At 37.4% G+C, this 27,619-nt stretch overlaps 1 protein-coding gene across 2 annotated transcripts in view; it reads left to right on the plus strand.

Moving 5' to 3' along the window:
• Positions 1–27,619, plus strand: part of FBXL4 (F-box and leucine rich repeat protein 4) — an 85,158-nt gene that overhangs the window by 1,445 nt on the left and 56,094 nt on the right. For both annotated transcript variants that reach the window (XM_026511766.4, XM_057311173.1), the window contains exons 2-4: positions 14,167–14,284; positions 14,940–15,523; positions 24,354–24,699. In XM_026511766.4, the coding sequence (XP_026367551.1) occupies positions 15,012–15,523; positions 24,354–24,699 (858 nt within the window). In that variant the 5' untranslated portion in view covers positions 14,167–14,284; positions 14,940–15,011. The remainder of the gene's footprint in view (positions 1–14,166; positions 14,285–14,939; positions 15,524–24,353; positions 24,700–27,619) is intronic.

The raw sequence follows: 27,619 nt of genomic DNA on the forward strand, positions 1-27,619 counted from the left end.
TTTGCTGTCTTAGTCTCTGCCTCATCATCATAATTTTCCTTGATCAACATTCTGTCTTAACTTCATGGAGCTAACTTTGGTGTCCTCCTAGACTTTTTGCCACATGAACTGTAAATATATATATTTATATATTTATATATATATATCTCACCTGTTTTCTTCTAGTACTTTTAATGATCTTAGTCTTCATCCAAAAATCTTTAACCTATCTCAAATGTATTTTTAGTATGAGAAAGGAAGTAAGGCGCTTCCCCCCACCCAAAATTATTAGCCATTGATCCCATCATCATTTCTTGGATTCTGTTTTTCCCTACTGATAACAAATACTCTATTTATCCAAGGTCCTAATTCTTGTGTGTTCTGAGGACGTTTTCAGAACTGCTGTTCAGTGATCTCTGGCTTCTTGTGCTGGTACCATGCTGCTTTTCTTACTCTAGCTTTGTAATGTGTTTAATGTCTAGTGATTCAAACAGTGTCTGGCATATTGTAGACCACTAAATATTTTTGTAATGACAACACTTAATGGGGTTAAATTGATTTCCTTCCCCCATTCTATTTTTTATTTATTTTTAAAGATTTTATTTATTTATTTATTTATTTATTTATTTATTTATTTATAGAGAGAGTTTGAGCAGCGGGGAGGGGCAGAGGGAGAGGGAAAGAGAAGATTCAAACAGACTTGCAGTGAGTGCAGAGCCCAACCCACAGAGCAGGGGCTCCATCCCAAGACACTGAGATCATGACCTGAGCCGAAATCAAGAGTTGGATGCTCAACCGACTAAGCCACCCAGGCGTCCTTACCACCACAACCCCTCCCCACCCCTTTAAAATTACTTGTCTATTCTTGAAATTATTATTTTTTTAAGCTAACCTATTTCATGGGTCATTGAATCATTAACCATTGCTAAATAAATCCCTTCTCTTGGTACCTCAGAACTTGCCATATAGAGTTGTACGTAGAAAAGCAGCTGTTCAAAATCTGCATGTCTTTTAACTTTGGATTGTATTATTAGTAAGTGTAGTGTGTCACTCTTCAGCTATGACTCAGGACTTTCTGTACCTGGTTTCAGCAGCTCTGAGGGTAAGTGCCTATAGAAGTGACACCCAGAACAGCCCCTTGTCCATTTATACTTTACCATCCCAACTGGATGTCTTAAATGTAATGAATTTTCAAGTGCTGCCATAACAGATGCTTAGGAACTTTATTAGATTATAAAATAAATATATACGTTCTTCAAAAGAAAGTCAAGTAATATAGAAGTAGCCAGAGGAGAAAGTAAAAGTGTTGTGTGCCCTACTCCATAAACCCATTTCTCAGAGATCATCATTAATCATTTGTTCTCCGTCCAGACACCAAAAGTACATGCGTATAAGTCTACATTTGTTTCATAAATGGCAGTGTATAATATATAATTTTCTATAACTTCCAGTTAGTAATAATTGATGAACATCTTTCTATGTCAGTGCATATAACATTATCTTTTTAAAGTCTTTTTGGTATTTCAGTGTAGAAATAAACTAAAATTTGTTTAACTGATTCCCTGTTGATATTTAAGCTATTTCAAATTTATTTCTGTAATAGAAATAAATTTGGGATCATTTGTTTGTATATATTAGCACATTTGTTTATTTCCTTGGTGTAAATGCTTAGACAAGCAATTGCTGGGTCAAAGGCTATATACATTTTAAAAAGACTGCCATATTGCTTTCCAAAGGTGTTGAAAGAGTAAATTTATACACTTTATAAGAATGCTGCTGCTGCCGTATCATTGCCATGGATTGTCACATATCTTGAGATTTTACCCTACTTGCAAGTCAACAGTTTCGTGGATACTGGCCAAAGACATGAGACTCCAGGGCCAGAGACCAAGCACAGCAACAGCAGCAGCCAGAGTATCATCATTTTCTTGTGCTGCTTCCTCGAACCTCAGTTTCTGCCTGGTGATGTGATAAGGACGAGATGACTCTAGCACACACGGTAGATTACATTACAGGACAGGAACCCTGAGTTTAGGGAACCTGAATCTCTCATAATGGGCTGTGAGTAAACTTGCTTAACCTTTGCCCTAGAGAGAGGCATTATATTTATTATGCTGGATAATCAATAAACCTGCCCTCTACTCCAAAGGGAAACTCTTTATCTGCCATGGATGTTTCCTATTTAGACATCCTTGAAAAGATAGTCTGGAACAAAGGGCACATGCAGAAACAAGAGAGACCTGTGAAGAGTTGTATCAAGGTGATAAATCACTTTTTACATTATAGTAATTCTATGGATGAAAAATGCTATGTTTTTACTGTTTTAATTTTGCATTTCTTTGTTATTGATGGAGTTAAATATCTGTAAATTATTGGTCATTTGCATTCTTTTGTAACATATGTTCATCCTCTAGTTTTCTGTTGAAGTGTTTCTTTTTCTTACTGGTTTGTAATAGCTTTTTACATGTTATGGCTACTAGTGACTTTGTACACCATTTGATAGTATTTTTTTTTTTCATAGTCTATTCTTTTAATGCTGTTTCTGGGAACTTTTGTTTTACAGAAATTTTTATAATATTTATGTTGTCAATTCTATTATTGTCTTCCTTTATGACCTCTAAGTTTTCACCCCAAGATTATTAAAATACTTTGTACAAATTCCCTTAATTGGATATTTTGTATCATAAATTTAGATTAAAAATGGTTGCTGTGATAATATTCCAAATTTATTTTTCTAAATATCTGGACATTTTTCTAAAACATTTTTTTGGATAAGCCATCCTTTTCCTGTTGTTTTTCCTGACACATTTATTATACTATGTTATTTTTTCCCTCAAAATAGACAAATCAGTAAGCAGAATATGTTGATTTCCTACTCTGACTCTGAATTTGATTGAATTCATCCTATGTGTAATTGTTTGGATTTCAGTCTTACAAAATGTAAAATACCCTTTTTGCCTTGTTTAATCCGTTTTGCCTTGGAGTCTACACTGTCTGATATTACTGTTGCCATCTCTGTCAGTTTTGCGTGTACCAGATCTTTATTGCCCATATGTTTAATTTTAGTCATTCCCCATCATTTTGCTTTACTTGCCTCTTTTAAACATCAAACATCATATAGTTGGACTTTTATTTCTCTCCCTAGTCTTCTCTCCTCCTAATTCAAAAGTTTGTCTTTATTTTTTTGCATTTTTAAACTTTTTTTAGAAAGATAATTATAGAGGGGCACCTGGATGGCTCAGTTGGTTAAGCGTCCGACTCTTGATTTTGGGATTTTGGCTCCGGTCCTGATCTCAGGGTCATGAGATAAAACCCCACATTGGGCTCTGCCCTGAGTGTGGAGCCTGCTTAAGATTCTCTCTCTCCCATCTCTCCCTCTGGAAAAAAAAAAAAAAAAGATAATTATAGATTCATATGCAATTATAAGAAATAATACAGAGAAATCCTATGTACACTTCACCTCATTTCCTCCTGTGGTAACATTTTGCATGACGATAGTACAGTATTACACCCAGGAAATTGACATTGGTACGACCTACAGATCTTATCCAGATTTTATGACTTTTACATGCGCTTGTGTGTGTTTGCATTTAATTTTCTGCAATTTTATGTATATCTTGTGGCCACCACCATAGTCAAAATACAGAAGAGTTACAAACATCCCTTGTGCAAAAGGCTTTGTTTTAATAGGAAAATTTAACCTATTCATATATTTACCTTTTTTTTTTCTCTCCCTTGCAATGCAGTTCAGAAAATCTCAAATCATCTCTGTTTCCCTTATATCTCCATTCAATAATATGAGGCTGTGACTCCTTGCCTTCCCTACATTCTTAGTTTTGTTGATTTGATATCTTTTTTACATTACTTGTGGTTTTTTCCCCCCCAACCATCCTTTTCATCTGCACCAGTACTGTATCTGTAAAGATTTAAATTTGACTGTAAGGTCACTAATTACTTGAATATTCCATCTTTCCCTTTTAAAAATATTTACTTTTCTTTTTTCTTTTTTTTTTTTTTGAGTGGAATACTTTCCTGAAGATTTTTTTAAGAAGAGTTATAGGAAGTATATTTGCATGTCCAGAAATATTTTTCACTGTGTTGTTTGTTTTTCTATGTGAATAAGAGTTTGAGTCAGTTTTTTTCTTTAGAAATCCTGAAATATTACACTATCTTCTAGCATTTCCTTGAATTTCCACCAGCTTTGGTCTCTTGCATTCACTTTATATAGGCATTAGGTTTCTTACCTCTGTGTTCTAAGTTACTTATCATTTTTTCATTTAAATTTTTAATTTGGCCACCATGTTTTTAATTTCAAAGACCTTAAAATTTTTAAAAATTAGTTTCTCCTTGTTTTGTGAATCCTATACTCCATTAATTCACACTAAAGATAACAATTATAATTTTAAAACTACTCTCTCATTGTTTACTTTTATGGGAGACCACTCGCTCTTATTGCCCAGCTTGTTTCCTTGTCTTTAAGATGGGTAATTCTACTCCTACATATAAATGCAGATCTATGTTGGCTGATTTGTTCCTGGTTGGGAATCTCTGTAAAGTCATGAAGGTCACTCTTCTCTCTTCCAGACAGGTAGTTCCCTAAAGCCAGGTAAGTGGAAAGGCCTCTGTGATCAGGCTTTGTCCTACACACAGTGAATAGGCTGGACATGTCAACTAATAGATATCTTTCAGAGTGTGCTGGTCAAGAACAGACTAATAAAGTAGGACCCCCAGAAATAAGCTAATATGAGGCTATCAGATCTCCAACTTGATTTTGTTTTGGTCCAAAACAAAGACTGAAATCAAAAGCATGCAGAACCGTTCTATCACCCAAGGAATTCCTTTGTGTGGGCCCTTTGTAGTCATTGGAGTCAACCCCTCTTTTCCTCTAACTCCCTGGCAATCAGCTGTTTGCTTTCCCTGTAGTTTTGCCTTTTCCAGAATATCCTATAAATGAAGTTCTACAGTATGTAGCCTTTGGGTGTAGCCTTTTTCACTTACAAAATCATCTTAAGGTTCATCTGTGCTATTTGCTGAATCAGTGGTTCATTCTGTATTATTACTGAGTAATATTTCATTGTACGGATATATGGTTGTTTATCCTTTCACCTGTTGAAGGACATCTTTCATGTTTCCAGGTTGGAGTCATTATGAATAAATATACAAATATTTGTGTACAGGTTTTTGTTTGAATATAAGTTTTCAGTGCACTTGAATGAATAATGTAGGAGTGGGATTGCTAGATGGTTTGGAAGGGTATGTTGTGCTTTATAATAAACTGCCAAAGTTTTCCAGGGGTTGTACCATTTTGCATTCCCACTGGAAGTGTTTGCAGCATCCAGTTTGGTATCCTCTTAAAATTTCATTAATCTGTAATTAACTGTTCCCAGGTTTAAGGTATTAAATATTATCTGTCCCAGAGTTTACCCTTCTGAAATTATGCTTGACATTGCTCTTAAGTAAAATGTTTGCTAGGATACACAAAAATATGGCATAAAAAGAAAAAAAATGATACATTGGACTTAATAAAAATTGAAAAGTTTTCTCTTTAAAAGATATTATCAGATAGATGAAAAGCCAGGCACAGACTGAGAGGAAATGTTTGCAAAACATATATCTGATAAAAAGCTTGTATCTAGAAGGTACAAAGAACTCTTACAGCTCAATAATACAAAAACAAAAAAACCTGATTCTAAAAAATGGGCAAAATAGACATTTCACTAAAGAAGATACAAATGGCAAATAAAGACGTGAAAAATTGCTCCACATCATTACTAGTCAATTGAGAAACGCAAATTAAAACAAGATAGTTACCACCCACCCCCCGGAATGGCTCAAGACTGACAACATTGGCTATTGATTAGGATGTGGAACAGCTAGAAGTCTCAGATATTGCTGGTGGAAATTTAAGATGCTGGCAGCCATTTTAGAAACACTTTGGCACAAGAAACAACCCAAATGTTTATCAACAGGTGAGTGGATATGTCCCTATAATGGATACGATTCAGCAATAAAAAGGAACAAACTACTGATACACATACCAATAGGGATAAATCTAAAGATAGGCTGTGCAGAATAACCTAGACGCAAAGGAATACGTACATATTATTTCATTTGTATGTAACTAGAATAAAGGACAATCTGATTTATAGTGATAGGAAGCAGGTTATTTTTTATCTGGTGCAGGAAGTGGATGGGTGATTGGGACGGAGCAGCAGTGAGCCTTTTGGGCTGATGGAAACATTCTACATTTAGATTCTGGAGGTGGTTACATTAAATTTCATACCAAAGTTAATTTAACAGTATTATACCATTTTAGTTAATTGCTCTTTTAGCATGAATGGTTAGCAGTGACATACCTATGATCTTGTAGTTAGATTTTTGTTAGGAAGGCTAAGTGTAAATTCAATATATTTCTATTAGGTAAAATCTCTTTATTTTACTGTACAAAAATATATAGTTAGTATTTGAATAAAGTAAATTCAATATACTTTATGGTTTTAGTAGCTAGAGAGATTTTTTTTTTCTCTCCAGCGAGTCTACTAAAATTGCCCTTAGCCAGTTATCCCTAACATTTTAGATTTTAGTTAAATATATATTGTGTATCTGCCAAAGGTTTAGAGTTATTCTAAATTTGCCGTTCTTCCCATTCAAATGGTTTGTTCTTACCCATCATTAACAAGGGAAGAAAAGGTGAGCTATAGAGAATATGGCATGGGGGCATCTTATCTAAGGTACTTTATATATCATACCTGTGTTATTAGAAACATGTCCTTCCTGTCACTTTGTGAGATAGCACTTTGGGCAGGAAGAGGGTTTTCAGGTCCATTGTATTAAATCACCAAACATCTATCCCTACAGCTCTGCTTTTTAAAACAAAAAGAGAACATTGACTCCTCGATTCCTTTCTCTCTCTACTAAAGAATGGTCATGAAATAGTTCATAAGTTGAGATATGCTTGTTAAAGAAAGTTTAGGAAAGAAAGGAGAGAGAACTAACCATTATCAATTTCTAGGTTAAATTTATTCTAAATCTTCTCCCTTGTTTTCTGGCAAATTTATTCCTGATTTGACTTCTTATGCACTTCTTATGTGGTCCTCACCATTTGTTCATTAACTAGCAAAAGTTTTGAAATGCCCGTTGTTGCCATATTTTTTGTATTTTTTTTTTAAAGATTTTATTTATTTATTTGACAGAGATAGAGACAGCCAGCGAGAGAGGGAACACAAGCAGGGGGAGTGGGAGAGGAAGAAGCAGGCTCATAGCAGAGGAGCCTGATGTGGGGCTCGATCCCACAATGCCGGGATCACGCCCTGAGCCGAAGGCAGACGCTTAACCACTGTGCCACCCAGGCACCCCCATACTTTTTGTATTTTTAAGTCCTACGTTGATTCCTGGAAGAGAAAGAGGTATGGTTTGTCTTTTTGGTTTTCAGGATTTTTCCTTGGCTTTAGGATTTTTTCTTCCTGAGTGGTTCCTCTGCTTTCTTTTGTTCTGTTTGCCTGGATTTTCAAGAAGCTTTGAAGCTGGCTAGGAAGCTGTATTTTCCCTGTCCATAACACTTGGCTCAGTTAAGAACTCTACATGTTTATTCTATATTGGGGCCTTGTTGAATAAAAACTGTAATCAGAATAAAAGTGTTTTAACTGGAGGAGAATTTACGTAGAAGAAGAGAGAGGCATGTAAAGTTGTAATATTCCATTCCAATAGTCTCCTTACTGACCCTGGTACATTATTTTAATATAGTACGTTGAAATGTAAATAATTACAGTGCTCCTCCCTAGCTCATCTAATACCAGAACAGTGTCAACCTGGCTCTTTTATTATTGCCTTCCTTGACTTGTCTCTGCCCTCTTGTTCCTAGGTTATAAGTTTTTCTAAGAACTTCTTTTCCACTCATATTTTTTCCAGTTCTTCTTAATCATTCTATGGTCTTAACGCAGATTTGGGGTGTTAAAAAAAAACTCATTGTATTTGAGGAAATAGTTTCCTTTTACCTCTCCAATCATCTCTTTCATGAATCTTTCTTTAATTTCAATCAGAGTTTCTTTGTAGCCAAGGTCAAGTCTCTTTTATGTGTTCAGGGGCTGCTTTTGTACTAACAGAGGTTACTACTTTTTTACATTCTCTTTGAACAGTAAAATTTCAATATGTATACTATTCCTTATTGGATGGCTTCAAAGAAGTTCATACATTTGATTTTTACCTATTGTGTTTCGGTTTTTATTATCCATTTTTCCCCTCTTTTGCTCTGTGTCAGGATATGGAACTCTTTTTGCTTAATTTTTCAGTCCTCGTGTTCTTATCTTGAAGAGTCCTTGGTTTCATTTCTGTGTTTATTTTAATTCTGTCCCGCCATCTTCTCTGCCCATCTTCAGAAAACAGAACAAATGCTTATTGAACATATATTGGCATGTGCTAAGCCCTAAGGATGTAGTTATGATTAAGTCATATTCCCCGAACTTGAGGAATTCATAGTCTATTAGCGTAGAGAAAGATCTCTCACTGTGTAAGAAATGGCACACAAAAATGTAAGAGCAGAGAAAAAGTGAGTGGTAGACCAAGTCTGTACGTGACCTTAAAGGATGACTAGGAGGGTGCCAAGGGCGTTCCCGAGTAGCCCAGCCTCAGTGGAAGACTTGAAGATTCTGAGCTGTGCAAGCACGAGTGTGGTTGGGGGTAGGCAGTTGCTCTATAGCAAAAGTGGTGAGTGTGGAAATGGAAGGGAGGGGAGAAGACGTGCCAAGGTAAGTGGAACATTCTTGGGTGTTATTTTATTAAAAGACAGCCTTCTCTTACTGGTACCTCTATCTACTGGAGAATGAAGAGGAAGAGGGCTCAGGGAGGAGAGGTTATCAGACAGGCAGAAGGAGATAGAGGAGCACACGGTGCCCTAGAAGCGTAGCGGGGGCAGGCCAGGAAAGAGGGCTGGTTGTGAGTGGCAGCTGCTGCACTGAATTGAAATATAATTCCCCTCTTTTTGATTGATATTTTCCTCTATTCACCGATGTCTGGATTTCTAGACTTGTCCAGAAAAGCCCTTTCCTCAAAATAGTGTCTCTCGATCAGTTTCGGTAGGCTTCAGAAATGATGACATTACCAGGTTTGGCCTTTTTATCTTGATTTCTTACCACATTATGGACTCTATTACATTTTGGTGTGATGCCGCGGAGCTGCCTAGACCCTCGTCTTTCCCTGTCACTTCATCGGCTGGTGTCTTTGGGCCATTCTGCAGCAGGACTGTGTTGTGACTTCGGTATCTGGCTGTGCCTCGTTGCCTGTCCTTTTTTCTTTTCCTCTATCTTGTCACTTTAGGTTGAGAATCCTTTTGGAGTTTTAAGCTTGTTTCTAGGTTCTTTCATCCCACTGTGAACCTGGCCTTGGTGTGGTCCTGGTTCGAGTTCATTCTGATCACCTCCTTTTGTTTATTTTATGAAAAGTCCTTTTCCTTCCTGTCTCTCCTGTGCCGGAGCCGGAGCAGGAGCCGACTTCTCTGCAGTTCCTGCCATCCTGCTTCTCTCCGCCTCATCGACTCCCCATCTCACTTCAAATCTCAGTAGAAAACATATGTTCTCCCTTGTCTATACCTCTTAATTTCTCTTTTCCACTGTTATTGCTTTCTCTGTAATTGTATTATTTAACTTTGTTAAGCATTTTATAATATGAAAGATGTAGTTGAAAATAAAGTTGTATTATAATAAAATCATGTTGTGTAAAGCAAGTTGTTTCCCAAGGAGTATGAAAGTCTCAGGATAGAAGTTAAAATGGCTGTTGTTCTGTATTCCTTGATTGTGCTAGTATAAAAGTTCGTGTGTTGTGGAGAATTTCTCCCCTCATAGCCATTATTGATAAGTAATTGGGTTAAACAACTAATAAAATAAGGATCACCCTATTTCTAATTGTGACTTTTTGTTAAATGGAAAATAATATTTGTATATGTTGTGAGAGTTTTAAAAATTAAAGTAGCATTTTGAATGAACTGGAAAAGAAAATGTCTCTCAAAAGGTATATTTTATAATCACCCTTTTGGACTACTTTAGTGTACCAGACTAATATTTATTTGCACCAGGTGGGAAAAGTAATTTTGTCTTTGAATCCCACTTTCCTCATAAAATAGAGTTATTGTATCTTTTGCATTTGGTTCATTGCCCGTTGGGATATTCATTGGTTATCTCAAATTGCCTCCATGCCTTGGCAAAAGTCCAGACAGTACACGGACGATTTGGACTTCAGCATTGGCCATTGCTGCCCACATGAGTTCTGAGACTATGCCTCTGTTCCCTTTTTCAGCTTCATTTCCCAGGGAAAAATAGAGTGAGCTATCCTTTCTTCTCCATATGTTCTTCCCCACCCCCCCCAAACACGTTTATAGCCTCATCTTAGTTGATTAGAAAGGAGTTTAGAATCAATGAAGGGTTTTAACAATGGGATTGCACACTTCCTTTTTTATTTCTATGTCTTGTTTATTTTCAAAAACAGGGTTTAATTTTATTACATTTTTCTGAATAGGATGGCTGGAAAAGAATAAATATATTTGCTTTTTCAGTGTACTGTACACTGCTTTTCCTTCTTTCAAAAATGTCATTTTTAGCTTTATCTTACAAAAAATAACGATTATTGTTACTCATAGTTGGAAAAATAAAGCATCCATTTACATTTCTCTTCTACTCTGCAGAAACTTGAATATATAATACATATATTTACAGTTTATAACTCACTTTTACATATGTTGCTTCAGCGTAAAATTTTACTTAACTTTAACGCGGCTTAAAGATGGTATTGCTCATATGGCATTCTTGCTGCTTTTGATATTATCCCATAATCTATAGTAGTAGCAGCTAGCTGGGAAACAGAAAGTTTGTGGCTTGGTGTGTCAAATAGAATTTGACTTTCACAATTTTTCTCAATCTTTATGCCAAGAATGGTTGTGAAAGTTCACATGAATGATGATATCTTATTTTGCAGATATTTCTTTGGTTTTATAAAATTTTTGCTTTCCAATAAATGCAGTTTTATAAAGAAAGTGAAAGAAGCTTATTTGAAGCAGTTTATATAGACTGTGGAGTGAATGAGAAGTGATGTCCAAAGATTATATAGCTGGGGTACCCGGATGGCGCAGTCGGTTGAGCTTCCAACTCTTGGTTTCTGTTCTGGTTGTTTTTGGTTGTGGTCTCAGGGTGGTGGGATTGAGGCTTGTTTCTGATTCTGTGCTCTCCTTGAAGTTGGCTTGGGACTTTCTCCCTCTGCCCCTCCCCCGCACGTTCTCTCTCTGTCTCTGTCTCTCTCAAATAAATAAATAAATCTTTAAAAAAAAGATTTTATAGCCAAACTCATCCGTCCACTTTGGCAGTTGGAATTCTGTCCTTTTTTTAAATTTCATTTTTGCAGTTTATTTTATTCTTTTAAGAAAGAGAAGGACCAAGTCAATTCTTTGGACAGTTACCCTTGTTAATATACTTGGGGGCCTATTTTGAAATAAAGTGTATATGGTAAAGGAGCTGTATCATTTTAAATTTTGGCATTAAAGATTTGAGATTTGTGCAGTTGTAATTTTTTTTGTGAGAGATTTATGCTTGTGGTAGGTGAAAGATTTGAATAAAGAAGTGATATACTAGATAATTATTTTTTCCCACGTTTATAACATGACCTATACTTTAGCACTTGGTGTTATATTTCCTGAGGTGAATCTGATTTGTTGATTCATGGTACATCAGCACTAGGAACGTGTGCTGCAGAAACACCTTATTTATTTTAATACATGTGTTATTATTCTTCTCCAGAAAAATGTCTTGTTCAGGTTGTTCTATTTCTTGCTCTTGGGGTGCAAGTTTGTCCATTTCGTGAGCCTGCCTACTGACTGTCCTTCATCGTGGTTCACTTTCCCTTGGCGTAAGTTTTTACTGTGATGTACCTTAGTGTTTAGTCCTGTATTGTGTGTCATGGAAATGTCCCTGCAAAGAGGTTTCACATCTGCCCCTACGAGCTTCTAAAGTTTTACCAGTTCAAGGCTACTTTATCTTTTTAAATGTTTTTGGCTTGGAGTTGGGGTAGAGATTCTTTTTTTTTTTTTTTTTTAAAGATTTTATTTATTCGACAGAGAGAGAGACAGCCAGCGAGAGAGGGAACACAAGCAGGGGGAGTGGGAGAGGAAGAAGCAGGCTCATAGCGGAGGAGCCTGATGTGGGGCTCGATCCCACAACACCGGGATCACGCCCTGAGCCGAAGGCAGACGCTTAACCGCTGTGCCACCCAGGCGCCCCTGGGGTAGAGATTCTAACTCATGAAGGTAGTATGAATTTAGGCCCATGCTTGGTGCGTGATGTACACCTAATAGGGTTGTGATTTCCCTCTGGCGCCTTTTCCCCATTACCCGAATTAAGGTTATGTCTCCTTAGGCTTCCTGGCCACTGAGTTTTCATATTTCTGGTTTTAACAGGGTGATCTTTCCTGATTTTCGGCTTTATGAAGATCTTTCTACATGTGACCTGTGGCTTGAGATCACTTCTCTGTATGAGTGTTAGAAAGCCCCTTATAACCAGTAAGGCCTGTACCTGGTTCCAGGAGCTGTATTAGCTTCAAGCTCCTGCTCTCTTTCCTCTGTTTCTCACAACTGTGGATTTTCCTCACTTGTTTCAAGCTCAGTTCTTTATATACTGTTTTACTGGTTACATTTTATCAAGCCTTTCAGTGTGTTTGGATCTGGCTGGGATTAAGAGGCATAAGAATACTGTTATGTAATCTTACATTATTTTAGACTTTTATAGCATTGTTTGTTCATCACCTTTCTGTCAACATGTCAAATATTTTGTGCCTACCATGTACTGAGTACTTTGAGAAATGAAGATCTTTGGCTAGATCCTACCTTCAAGAAACAGTCTGATTAAAAAGTGGGCAGAGGACCTGAATAGACATTTTTCTGAAGAAGACATACAGATGGCCAATAGACACATGAAAAGATGCTCAACATCACTAATCATCAGGGAAATGCAAATCAAAACCACAATGAGATATCACCTGACACCTGTCAGAATGGCTAAAATCAAAAAGACAAGAAATAACAAGTGTTGGCGAGGATGTGGAGAAAAAGAAACCCTTGTGTACTGGTGGTGGGAATCTAATTGGTGCAGCCACTGTGGGAAACAGTATGGAGGTTCTTCAAAAAATTAAAAATAGAATTACCATATGATCCAATAATTCCACTGCTGGGTATTTATCCAAAGAAAACAGAAACACTAACACAAAAAGATATGCTCCCCTATTTCTTTGCAGCATTATTTACAATAACCAAGGTATGGAAGCAACTTAAGTGTCCATTGATAGATGAATAGATAAAGAAGATGTAAACACACACACACACACACACACACACACACGCATCTACAGAGGAATATTATATGGCCATAAAAAAGGATGAGCTCTTGCCATGTGTGGCGGCAATACGGATGGACCTAGAGGCCATTATGCTAATTGAAATTAGTCAAAGAAAGACAAATACTTTATGATTTCACTTATATGTGGAATCTAAAAAACAAAACAAATGAATAAACAAAAAGAATCAGACCTATAAATGTAGAGAACACTGATGGTTGCCAGAGGAAAGGGGGGTGGGGAATAGGCAAAATGGGTGAGGAGTGAGGGAGACAGGCTTCCAGTTATGGAATGAATAAGTCGTGGGAATGAAAGGTACAGCATAGGGACTATGGTCAATGATATTGTAGTAGCGTCTGGTGACAGATGGTAACTACACTTGTGGTGAGCACAGCGTAACGTGTAGAGATGTTAAATCACAATGTTGTACACCTGAACCTAATGTAACATTGTGTGTCAACTACACTCAGAAATTTTTTTTAAATAAAAATAAAACAATGAGATAAAAAATACTGTTTGGTCCCCATAATATATGTCTACCCACATACTTGGACTCATAAGCTATAGGTTTGTGTTGTTTATATAAAAAGGGGTCGTTATTACATCTTTATTACATTCTGTCATGAAATTTTAAAATTATATTATTCAGAATTGTCCTCAAAATTCAGAAATATGTGACCTGTTCGGTTTAAAAGTTCTACTTAATAAGTAGCTGTTTATCTGTGTTTGTCTATTTATCTAAAAGATGATCTGTAGTCTTTTTGGGATATTTGACTTCCGAAGTTGGAAATAAAAAGATCTTCTAAAACTGTTGTCTTATAGGTAAAAGAATGTGACATTTCAACATTTGAACCTGAAATCAGCATGCAATTTTCAGGCCACATGGATGAATGCCAACTTTTGCATTTCCTGTGTGTATCCTGTGACCATTCTCTCTGGGGTGAGTGATTTCTAAGAGTATCTGGCAGCAAACCAGATGCCAGCCAGCCATGGACTGCCCTAACAAATACTGCTAAGAGTTATAAATTAAACACTGCCTGGTGATCTGTGATGTGGAAGGCAGTTAATTTAGTTGGTCTGCATTAACTGTCAGCTCCAGAAAACTATATTCCCATAGTGTGAAATCTGTACTTAGCATGTTGGGAGGTGAGTAATAATTAACAATAGGGAATCGTTTGTTAAAATGTGAAATTATAAAATGCCTCAAGGTTCTTTTGGATTTAAAGCAATGTTTTCGTGGTTTGCCATATATTTTAAATGATTTTCATTTTAGAAGTTCAGGGACTTTGGTATTTTTTGAAAGATAGTTATAATTCTGTATAAAATAGGGTTTTTTGGATCATATACTTTCCATTGCCATATAATATCAGTTTTGCTTCCCATATAGCATAGAATTGTATACATTATCAATTTTTAGGTTTCTTAAAAATTCATTCGATTAATTATGCCAGAGATTTACATTTACAGTGAATTTTGCTTTTTCAGTTTCGTTCTGGGAAATTACATTGGGGAAAAAGCCTGATTATTACCTTATCCATGCATTTTTCTGTATATTTGAGTTGTTTTTACTTTACCAAGCCATTCATTTTTTTTAGAACATCCTTCAAAGAGTTCATGCGTCTTACTGAGGACACCTGACCTTTTGAAGCTTCATTATTCACACCTAGATGTCACCAGTCTTTCCCATGTTAACAGTTCTGACTATGTTTTATTATATATGCCTTCGGCGCCGAGCCAGGACAGCTACAAGAGGAGAAATGATGAACAGCCATAGAACTATAGAATCAAACAGCCGGACTTCCCCTCTCAACGCAGAGGTAGTCCAGTATGCCAAAGAAGTAGTGGATTTCAGTTCCCATTATGGAAGTGAGAATAGTATGTCCTATACCATGTGGAATTTGGCAGGTGTACCAAATGTATTTCCAAGTTCTGGTGACTTCACTCAGACAGCTGTATTTCGAACTTACGGAACATGGTGGGATCAGTGTCCGAGCGCTTCCTTGCCATTCAAGAGGACACCGCCTAATTTTCAAAGCCAAGACTATGTGGAACTTAGTTTTGAACAACAGGTGTATCCGACAGCTGTTCATGTTCTGGAAACCTATCATCCTGGAGCAGTCATTAGAATTCTGGCTTGTTCTGCAAATCCCTATTCCCCAATTCCACCAGCTGAAGTAAGGTAAGACTCATTTTTTAATGACCAAGTTATATGGCTGAAAGGCTTTGGTTGTTTTAATAGTGGAGGTCTTTTTTTATTCTTTTAAGTACTTTGAACAAATTGGATTTTTAAAACTTTCTTTTGTTTTCTGATAGGGAGAGAAAGATCACATATTTTAAGATGTAACGCTTTCTTTGTACCTGTAACATCTTCTACTGTAATATTCATAGATCGTGAGATTTGTGCGTCACAAGTTACTATAAACAAAAAGCGTGATTTCAACTAATTGGGATGTGGGCCAATCTGAGAAGTTAGTAGGAAATATGACCTGTAACATATTTTCAAACAAGCGTCATGTTATTGCTTTTACACACAGTGAGTAACTCAAAGTAGATCTATAGAGTGATACTTTAGGAGGGGGACTTAGGGAATTAGCTTTAATGTTAGGGGAATGTCTTTGTAACAAGCATATTCATTTAAAAACCAATGTCGCTTTGAGAAATTCATGCATTCTTTCTAAAAGCCTATTTATTTACATCAATTTGCGTAGCAGTGCCTCTCTCTCTCTCTCTTTTTGTAGTTCAGCCTCCTCTTTTTAAAAAAATACAATTATTGACCTGGTAATATATTCACATGGTTCAATAATCTAAAAAATACAAAATGCAGTCTTGCATGTACTCTGATCTCCATGTGCCTAAGGCCCACCCAGGTTGAAAGAACCCACTTTTATCCACTTATTTATTTCTTTTCAGAGTTTCTTTATGCAGATAAAAGCAAATACAAATATATTTTTATTTTCTTTATACACAAAAAATAAGCATACTATTCACATCGTCCTATACCTTGTTTCATTTAGTAGTGTATATACTGTATCTTTCCACATATGTGCAAAGAGAGGTTCCTCAATCTTTTCTATAGTTGCAAGTAATGCACAGTGTATACGTATCCCAACTTATTTCTTAACCAATCACCTTTTGATGGGTACTTAGTTTTTCCATACTTTTGCTATTATGAACATTAATGCAATGAATAACTTTGTCATTAATCAGTTTACATAGATGCAGGTATGTCTGTGGGTTAAGATCCCAAAAGAATTGCCAGGCCAAGGGGTCTGTGCATTCTCAATTTTGATACGTATAGTGCCAAATTTCTCTGCAAAGAGGCTCTGCCTATTTATATTCCTGTGTATATGCATACATGTTTTGTCCAAGCCTCACCTACAGGGTGTGTTAATAAATTTTAACATTTTTGTCATTTTGGTAGGTGAAAATATTATCTTATGTAAACCTTAAGTTAAAATACTTTCATTATCTCTGAGGTTGAATATGCTTTTATGTTTAAGAGCCATTTATGTTTCCTTCTCCTTGAACTATCTGATCATATTATTTGCTCATTTTTCTATTACTTGTTGATACCAGTGATCTTTCTATCACTTTGCTGATTAATTCATTCATTAAATATATGTGTGTCTTCAATGTACTAAGCATGGATTTGGGTATTGGGGATCAGCAGTGAACAGTGAACAAACCAGACAAAAAGCCCTGCCCTTTTGAGCTTATTCTCACCCCAGAGCAGTTTGTGGGCACCTGTTAAACTGTCAGTCCCCAGCTGCCACTGGAGGAGGAGTGGGGACAAGGATCAATTACCACCTGACACACTGCTTCCTTGAAGGCCCTTGTCCCCTCAACTCTAAGGGAACACCTCCCCGCCGTCAGGAAACAAATGTAGAGTACAGCTCAACTCAGGCTGGAGACTGCTGGAATAGTCTTTATTTGTTCCTTTCAGAATGACCTTGATAAATCATCGTGAATAATATTATTAATGAATCTATTTTTAAAAAAACAAAAAACCAGCATCCTTTAATGTACAGATTTGTTTTGTTTTCTGAGAGAAAAAGTACTTTAGGCAGGATCCTTTCTTATGTGAGAATTGTTTTTATTGGATTTGTCATTCTTTGTCTCTTTCCTACAAAGTTATGCACTTTTTTCCCCTAAAAAGCTAGACAAATTTGGGAATGAGATCTATGAAACATGTAATATCTTTAATCTAAACCATAATGTCTGCGTAACTGACTTCGAATATAAATCATGCTCTTGGGTTCCTAGCCGAGAGTTATAGTGTATGGTTGTGATTAAAGTGACAACTTTATTTACAAATGTATCTCTAATTTGCTTAACTGATTTTTAGCTTTATTCCACAGAAAATACCATTAAATTTTAAGAGAAAAAGAATGTAGCCAATATATATTATTGCAGGATAAAAAAGGACCTTTTAAATTTTACTGATTATGAAATCAGTAGATGTTTCATTGTTTTAAAAAACTCCTCATAAGGAGATAATGCTAAGTGAAATAAGTCAAGCAGAGAAAGACAACTATCATATGATTTCTCTCATCTATGGAACATAAGAACTAGAATGATCAGTAGGGGAAGAAAGGGATAAAGAAAGGGGGGGTAATAAGGGGGAATCAAACATGAGAGACTATGGACTATGAGAAACAAACTGAGGGCTACAGAGGGGAGGGGGGTGGGGGAATGGGATAGACCGGTGATGGGTAGTAAGGAGGGCACATATTGCATGGTGCACTGGGTGTTATACACAACTAATGAATCATCGAGCCTTACATCGAAAACCGGGGATGTACTGTATGGTGACTAACATAATATAATAAAAAATCATTATTAAAAAAAAAAAAAACAAAAAACAAAAAACAAAACTCATAAAATATCAAGAAAGAAAATACACAGAAAAAAACAAAACCCCACTACTCTCCCCAGATTCAGTAACTGTTAGCATTTTGGTGAATTTCTTTAAATGGTCGGAAACATTGAACACCTTCTCTGCCAGTTCACTGCTGGGAACAAAACAAAGAACCAGACAAACATAGCTCTTGTTCTTTGAGTGTCACAGGCTAGCCTAGAAGAAGACCATGAGATCATAGGGAACATGTGCTGGTAGAGGGCAAATCTAGTCTGTGGGGCTCAGAGAGGTTTTCCCAGAGGGAGTGACTTAACTGAGACCCAAAAGTTGAGTGAAGCTTTAGTTTGTATAGGAAAGGTGGAGCGAGAACAGCACATTGCAAAGGTGAAGTCATGAGGTGAGGTCTTGGTGTTTAAAGAAGTGAAAAAGGTTCAAGTGTAGAGAACAAGCTAACAAAGGGCCACAAGCATGGAAGTGCCATTCTTAAGGTCTAGACTAGTGGTTTCCAGACTTTGGGAATCACGGGGCCCTTGGATCCAGTGTCCCAGAAGCAGACCTTGAGAAGACTGTTGTTATGCAAATGATCTGCCATGGAAGGGCTCCTGGGGGAACCAGTATGAGAGTGGGGAGAGCACCGTAGGAAGGGAAATCAGGCAAGGATGCACTTTCCTAAGAAGTCCCAGTCAGCCTGGAGGAAAAGTTGCTAGGGAGCTGGGCTCTTACTTTCCTGCAGCCGTCTGTCTTGGACTGTAGACTAGGGGAGTGGGAAGGGAATGGAAATCTTCCACGCACATGCCACCCTCTGGGTGAAGAGGCTCTAGGAGGCCAAGTAGTTCTCCGAAGAAGGCTACAGGGAGAAGCCCTTAGCAGTAAAGCAAGGAGGTGTGGAGACTGGGCCCACAGAACTGACCAGGAGGTCTAAGTGGAGTACAGGTAGGGAACGTTGGCTACCATAAAATAGTAAACATAATAATAATGATAATAAACATTAGAGAACTGATTTAGGTTGTCAAATTATTTACTTTGCTAAATGAGTACACCTAAAAAAGATAAACCCATGAAATACTAACATCATTTATCATCACCATCGCTTCATAAAAGAAACCTCAGTTTATACTAGAAAATTGGCATGATCAGAATCTTAAAGAATGGTTGGCAATTTTACATGTATGTGTGTGCATATTTTTATATATACCAGTACATTCCTTATTTTTTACATTTAGTCATGGAAATCTCCATCACGTGCTTTTGTTTGGGAACCCTGGGCTGTACTGCCTATTATTTTAATTGAGCACAGGTTTTATGACCACCTTAAGAGTTAGCAAGCAAGAGAGTGTTTGGAGCGGCTCAGGAATTTGTTTGCAGGAAATGGACTTGTAGTCCCAGAACATTCAAAATTTAAAAACAATCTTTCCCCATTTTGTCTAGTTACATTTTTTTGTTCAGTAAGTGAAGTAAGCAAGTTACGGGTAGTTCTATAAGATCTCAGAGTCTTCTGACTTCTTGCCTAGTGCCCGATTCAGAGAAAAGAAAACAGGTAGTATCCAGTGTCCTGGCCCCGAGGATAAGATCTCAATGGATGCTTGTGTAGGAGTCAGAAAATAGGCTGCACAGGGTTATACATTGGAAGAAAGAGACAGGAAAAGAGGAGAAAGAAATGAACAAATTGAGATCATATTAAAGAAACTGATTGGAATAGAGTTATTTGGGGATAAAATTTAGTGGTATGGTTTTTTCTGAGCATTAAAAGCACTTATATAATACTGAACTTAAGAAAGCAGGGAGAAAGACAGTGGCTGTCGCAGAGAGAATTTGCTGCCAAAGGAAGTTGCTTAAGCACCAGTTTCACAAATTGGTCATAGCCTGGTCCTGACTTTGTAGGACAAGAAGCATGATTTTGTTAAAGCAGATGCTAGGTAGTTCCAATTAGAGATGGGCTGGGAGGCAGGGAGTAGGTGTACTGTCAAAATGCTTGCCTTTTATTCTTGTTAGTGTTCCTCTTCTAGCCCTTTACTTTCAGCTGATGTAATGGAACAGTGTTGGCAAGAGAACTTTCTTTGTGCTGGCTACTAGATATGGTTACTAACCAGGAGAAATTTGGGTTATAGGGAAGTTTTTTGCATCCATGAGCCAGGTTTCCAACCTAAATATGCCGGAAAACTTGCTTTCTCAGGTTTCCATTGGTGAACATCTCTCTCTGTTTACCAGTTGCTACTGGGGAGCCCTGGAGAGACTTTCTCAATGGGGAAGCAGCAGATCAATATCACAGAGAGGGAGTGGTTTGTTTCTCTAAGAACTGCACACATAGTAGGCATTCAGTGCAGTCAACAGAAAGGGAAATAAGGGGGCTGATGTAGAGAGTGCTGTTGGTTACCATACCAAAATTCCAAGCTGCATTTTGCATATGTGATACTGTAGATTTAAAATGCTTACATAGGACATTGGAGCTTGTCAGATTTGTCCTATACATATATACAGTGTGTGAGCACATACAGTAAACAGGTAAATGTACAGACTACAGAGGGCATGACTTAAAGCAGTTTAATCTCCTTAACACTGTCCTGGGTCAAGAAGATTAAGAGTTGGGGCTGTCTCACAGAAAGGAATGTGTATGTGTGTGTGTGTATGTGTGTGTGTGTGTGTGTGTACACCCACATGTGTGCATATGTACATTTGTTTGTATTTACTTGCTTGTTTTCACTGACTAGGCTTTAAGATTCTGGCTTTAGCTTTCCAGAGTAAAATAATATTGACATATTCTGTTGTTGGATAAAATAGATACCTTTCTCTTTCTAACTTTGAAATAATATATTCTAGTTCTATTAGGAAATTTTAAATAAAAGTTCACTTTAATGCAGACACCTCGGGATCAATTTGTATTGATTTTACAGTTAATGTTTAATTCAGGTGGCCACAGACCTATAAAATAACTTTTCTTTTTTAAATTTTTTTACTTTTTAGGTCATCAAGAAAAAGTAAAATATAAATAACTAATTTAGGTACATGAAAGTTTTATATATTTAGACATATTTTTAAATATTTCTAAAAACTGATAATATTGATGTTCTTTAAGTATACCATCATATTTACAACTTAAGATATATGCGTAAGTGAATATAGAATATTCATGCTGCATAGAAGAAGCAAAAATGTTGCTAAAATAGCATTAATCCTGATATGTTTAAATATACCAGAAAGGTTAAGGAAATCAGTTTAAAGCATCATCTAACTTAATTAACTGGATTAATACCTTACTAAAATAGAATACTTCTGCCCTAGCCAATGCTTTTCTTTAAGCTTATGCTTGTAAATGTATAATGGAATTTGCATTATAATGCAGTTCAAGCCATACATGAAGAACATGTGTTGTGTATTTATTTATTACAAAGGATCCGGCAGAGGTGATTTCTATGTCACATTTTCAGTGTTTCTGTTAAGCCTCATAAAAACTCCTCACTGAAACTAAATTATAAAATAGACGGGGTTAGACCACATGTGTTGCGACTCAGTACGGGCCGTTATTTCACAGGGTCCTGCGAGGTCCTTGTTTCCTAGACACGAGACAATCTTCTAACACTATCTGATGGCATTTTACTGTGGCAACAAACAGTAAGAGTTTACTATTTACAAATAGTAAAACCATTTGCCTCATGATTCTTGGAAATATACTGTCCAAAATTAGGAATGCATTTTCTCACCAACATGATTCATATTTTTATGATTTTTTCATCATAAATTTTAAATGATTCATACTTCAGTTCCTTGTACTTGTATGGCTAGCTCTGTTTAACTGCATAGGTTTACATTAGAGTGTTCAAATCAATTCTGTTGTTAGGAACCCTCAAGATTTTTGCAGTTAAGCCCTAAGGGTACTTAGGTCTAGCCTGGCACTCCAGGTGGGCTTTACTGCCTTGTCACTGGAAAAGCAAGATGCCCAGCCTGCTTTCCTTTACTCTTTGAACCTGCCACAACTTGCTCTACTCGTTAGAACTCTTCCCTAGTCTCCCAAGGTTGATCAGAGAGTGGTACTGATCTCTCCATTCTTACTTTTGCGTTGTCTCCAGATATATTATTCACAGGCTCTTTATATTTGCTGGTTTTATTCCTAGTTTTCAGGAGAGAATCAGCAAAAGTAGCAAATATGAGGTGATTATAAAGGTTCTAGTAACTGCAAAAGTTCCTACTATAATGATTAGCGATACGTTTACTGTAATCCCCGTGAACTTCTGCTGTATGCTTCCAAGTTGGTGCTCTATGCCCTTCTTTCTGCCATCTTGGCCTAAAGACCATTAGGGTGCCTGCATGTTGATGACTTCTGTAGTTTTGACTCACACTCTTCTATTTCAGTTTCCTAAATGCCTTGCTGTAATCAGTTTTTACTTAATAGGTCACTGGGCCAAGAAAATGAACTGACAGTATATTAGGAAAAAACCTCATATGATTTGTACATTTATGAAAACATTTTAAATGTGATTAGTAATCAGTAAATTATGAATTATGCCCTACAGAGCTATGGCTTACCATGAAATTACAGATTATTTTTAAAAATAAATCAAACTTTTGGTAGTCATTCTTTTTTTAAAAAAATTATGTATTGTTTTAGAGAGAGAGCATGTGCACATGCTGCAGGTGGTGGGGAAGGAGCAGAGGGAGAGGGAGAGAGAATATCTCAGGCAGACTCCATGCTGAGTGTGGAGCTGGACACGGGGCTCAATCTCATGACCCTAAGAGCATGACCTGAGCCGAAATCAAGAGTCAGAGGCTTAACTGACTGCGCCACACGCAGGCGACCCTCAGTAGTCATTCTTATATGCTGTTGGCATAAGCGTCTTTGAAAGCAGTTTGTAGTATGTATTATGAGGCTTAAAAATACTTAGTCTTTGACATAAAACCTGTATTTAAAAAGTTCTGCTAACTAGGGGCACCTGGGTGGCGCAGTCGTTAAACATCTGCCTTCGGCTCAGGGCTTGATCCCGGCGTTCTGGGATCGAGCCCCCCCATCAGGCTCCTCCGCTATGAGCCTGCTTCTTCCTCTCCCACTCCCCTTGCTTGTGTTCCCTCTCTCGCTGGCTGTCTCTCTCTCTCTGTCAAATAAATAAATAAAATCTTTAAAAAAAAAATTCTGCTAACTAAAGTAATTAGAAATGGGAAGGTGTTTATTGAAGTATTTTTTGTGTGTGCTTCTAATTTTCTCTGATATATTTGGAAACAATATTAGAAATGGTTACTTATAATACATATGTGAGAATATTGTGTATCTAATGATGCTATATTGTGGAGAATCTTTAAATAATTTTGGAAAATAGTTTTATCAGGAGATCTATATGAAGAGATGGCATGTGAGTTGGACCTTGAAGAATAGATGGGCAGATAATTGCAGGTTGGGCATTTTGTTGTGGGGAGACATCATAAGCAAAGCCACAAAGGTGGAAATAAGTTTATTATCTGGAAGGTAGTGACTAATCTGGCTGGAAAGTGGGGTTCATTTTGGAGGAATAAGAGAAAATGATATTTTCCTGGTATGTGTTAGGTACTTGCTAGATACGGAACATACACAGATGACTAAAAGAGGAGAATAATGGGAATTTAGAGGAAGAGCATATAAAAGCGACAATTTCATGAAAAATTTGATGAAACTTAATGACTGGGTAAAAGAAAATCAGAGATAACTAAAGTTTTGAGTTTGTGTGACGCCAGTAACAGAAATGGAAAGGCTGGAAAAGGAGATGCTGGTGCGACAGGATGCACAGTGTGGTTTCCGCAGCTGGTTTAGGACACGCGCACCGCAGAACTTTATTCCTCTGTGCGCCTTAATCTGACTTTGGGTTTCCTTTTTCTGTACAACTGAATGGTGCTCCTCGTAGCTCTAGCTATGCCAGTTTCTAACTGACCAACGTGAAGTTTGCCAGAAAGGACTTTCTAGGAAATTATAAAAATAATGTAAGTAGTACAAATATTTCAAGGTAAAAGACATTTAGTATATTTATTTATTTTTTTATGTACTGGCAACAATACTCGTGTTTGATTCTGTTCGCCTTATTTAATACCTTTGTGTGTCACACTGTAACATATTGGGCGTGGGGCCATAACCTTAAGGTAACAGTAAATCTCATTCTGAAGTGTATTATAGGTAAGTTTCTTTCTTTGGCAGATGGGAGATTCTTTGGTCAGAGAGACCGACGAAGGTGAATGCTTCCCAGGCTCGCCAATTTAAACCTTGTATTAAGCAGATAAATTTTCCCACAAACCTCATACGGCTGGAAGTCAATAGTTCTCTTCTGGATTATTACACTGAATTAGATGCAGTCGTGTTACATGGTACAAAGGACAAGCCAGTGCTTTCGCTCAAGACTTCACTTATTGACATGAATGATCTAGAAGATGATGGCTATGAAGAAAAGGATGGTTGTGGAATGGACAGTCTTAACAAAAAGTTTAGCAGTACTGCCCTCAGGGAAGGGCCAAATAATGGATATTTTGATAAACTGCCTTATGAGGTAAGCCAAAGATAACCAGTAGCAGTATTGGACATAACACTATACTTTTTAAATGTTTAGTTATTAATGTTTATTTCGCTAGGTATCAGAGAAAAAGAAGCATCAGTGAAGTGTACATAATCTCATGTATTATATATAGTTAACCTTTGAACAACATGGGTTTAAACTGTGCGCGTCCACTTACATAGATTTTTTTTTACAGTGTAGTACTGTAAATGCATTTTCCGTAGGATTTTCTTAACATTTTCTCTTCTCTAGCTTATGTCATCATAAGAATATAGTACATAATACATAAAATATACAAAATGTGTTACTCGACTATGTTAGCTGTAAGGCTTAAGTCAGCAGGCTCTTAGTAGTTGACTTTTGGGGAGTCAGAAGTTATACATGGATTTTCAACTGTGGGGAGGGATGATTCACTTAACCCTTGCTGTTATTCAAGGGTCACCTGTATTTCGATTTTGAAGAAACTAGACAAAATTATGTGAAGTAATCTTACCACTTTTTTCTTGCATTAGAGTATTAATAAGACTGTGAGAGGGATGCTTACCTACTTGATAAGCCCACAGTTTCTCCAAGTGTCATTTATGCTTCTCCACTAACTCTCTTTTATATTCTGCTGACTAGTTATAATTTTTGGTCTAGGCAGGGGGAGGGTGCCTTTGCCGAAAGCTGTGTTTCCGGTGTGTCTCTGCAGGGGCGTTTCTGCAGTCTGTTCAGCATCCCTGGCTTCCGGGCAGCAGATGCCAGAAGCACACCACCAGGCATCAGCCCCTCGCTGACAACTGCTGTGTGTGGTTAAAAATAATAGAACCAGATCTTTCTAAGAAAAATCTATAAACACAAATTTTGGGCAGTTTAGACTATCCCCTTCCAAACTGGTAGGTATTTCAGGTTTCATTGTCATAACACAAGTAGCTTACCTTGCATAGAACAGTAGCGTGGCCTCTTGAAAGCCTAACAGTCACCACAATGCCTGTACAACATTTTACAGTTAAAATGCTGTTATATATCCTTGCGAAGTAGCTAAAGTTGCCACAAAAAAATGAAGTTAAGGATCCACGGTAATTTAGTTAGTAAGCCATGAGACCAGGATTCTACCCAGGTCATCCGGGCCACATCTGGTGTTATAGAAAGAAAGCTTCACAGACTGGACGAGACCCTCTGGCTCTTAGTCGGGAGGACTGAGGGAAGATGAAGGAAGAGTTGGGTTGGGGAAAGAGGAGCATAGGATCCTGCCAGGGTTGATCCCCAGGGCTTCAAGGAGCATCTGTCCTCGCAACAGTGGGAGCAGTTCATCAGGAGGAAACGAAATCACTTCTTTGATTCCTACCCATATCCTGAAACTACAAAATAGAGATTTAAATTCAGAGCGTTCAGATGAATAACTGAGGGGAACTTCAGGCAGAGGGAAGAGAATGTACAGAGGTGAGAGCTAATGAAACCAAGTGACCTGTTTGGGAACTCTAGTCTTTTGGGGTGCCTGGAAGAGGATTTGATGGCAGAGGCTGTAAGAGATGAAACTGGATGGGGGCTCAGACCTGCCTCTGTGCCTAACTCCACAGCACGCTATTCGTGTAGACGACAGTGATTGGGATGTCCGAGCATTGGCAGTGCACGGCCTGCCTCAGAGAGGGCTTGTGGGTTTTACTGAGAGATCTGCATTTTCTCCCTTCAGCCGGTGTTCCTCAGGGTGCTGTGTTTCTTCAGTACACAGCAAAATTAATTGGGAAGTCCTAGATACTTGAAACTTTATATAAATAACTTTTGATAAAAAAATTAGAGCAGATCCAAGATTATATACCTATAATAGTTTCACACTCACTTTCTTGTATTCTCTTGTAGTCTTCCTAATGCTTTTTTGAGTGGGAGAGAAAGGTGTGGAATAGCTAACATTCCAGGAATTACCCATACTAGGCAGGGATTTTTGCACATGTGTTGGCCCACAATTAGAATAATTGCCTAGGTTTTTGGCCTTCATGTAAATTTTGTCTTTCATATGTGTCATGGTATAAAAAAAAGACGGTGGACCTTTTCTGTAGTCGGTAGGGAAACACTGAAGGTTTTATTTAATTTATTTTAAAAATGAGAATAGGAAAATGAGATTTCTGTCTTAGGTTATTCTTCTGGCAAATGAAGAGTAGACCAAGAGGAGGTCAGGGTGGGAGGCAGGGACACCAGTTAGGAAACTACTGCTGTAATTGAGGCAAGAAATGATGAAGCCTGGCCATTGGAAGATTTGGAAAGATGAATAGGAGAAATATTCCAGAGCTCAGGCAGTCGAAATTGAAAGTAACTAATGTTCATCTCTAGATGAAGCAGAACATCAGCGAGACTTTCAGGTTTCTGGTTGGAATGACTAGGTGGATGGACATGCCATTAATCATAAAACAGTGGGGGAAGGTAGGAAGGACATACTGACTTTGAGGTCCCTGTGATTCATCAAAGCATCTCAACTGGTTGAGGACAGTAGGCAGTATTTCAGTTTGAAATGCAGGAGGAAGGTCTGAATTTATATTTGAGTGAGTCTACTTAAAAGAGGTGAGGGGCACCATGGTAGATAGAATGAACTGGTGAATGTCTGTAGAGTATGAATCAAGGGCCAAGAGCAGAATCCTGGGAATACTAACATCTAGGAGCCTCATAGAGGAAGACCCGTCCGAAAAGGCGCTTGAGGTGAGGATGAGAGAGTCTTCAAAGCAATGGGAAGCTAAAGAGACATGGAAAACATAGAAAGGACACAGTCAGCCACATTGCTGCAGGGAGCTAGATTACAAGTGCCCACAGGCAGTTTGGTTGCTGGCAGATCTTTGATAATCCTTTACGATTATCAGTTTAGTGGAGCCATGAACATAAGGCGAAGAATGTGAACACCTTGCCGTATTTGGTTAAGGCATGAAGGAGGGTGAGAGAAGCAGAG

Source organism: Ursus arctos, unplaced genomic scaffold (genome assembly GCF_023065955.2).
Source record: "Ursus arctos isolate Adak ecotype North America unplaced genomic scaffold, UrsArc2.0 scaffold_13, whole genome shotgun sequence".
Classification (NCBI taxonomy): Eukaryota; Metazoa; Chordata; class Mammalia; order Carnivora; family Ursidae; genus Ursus; species Ursus arctos.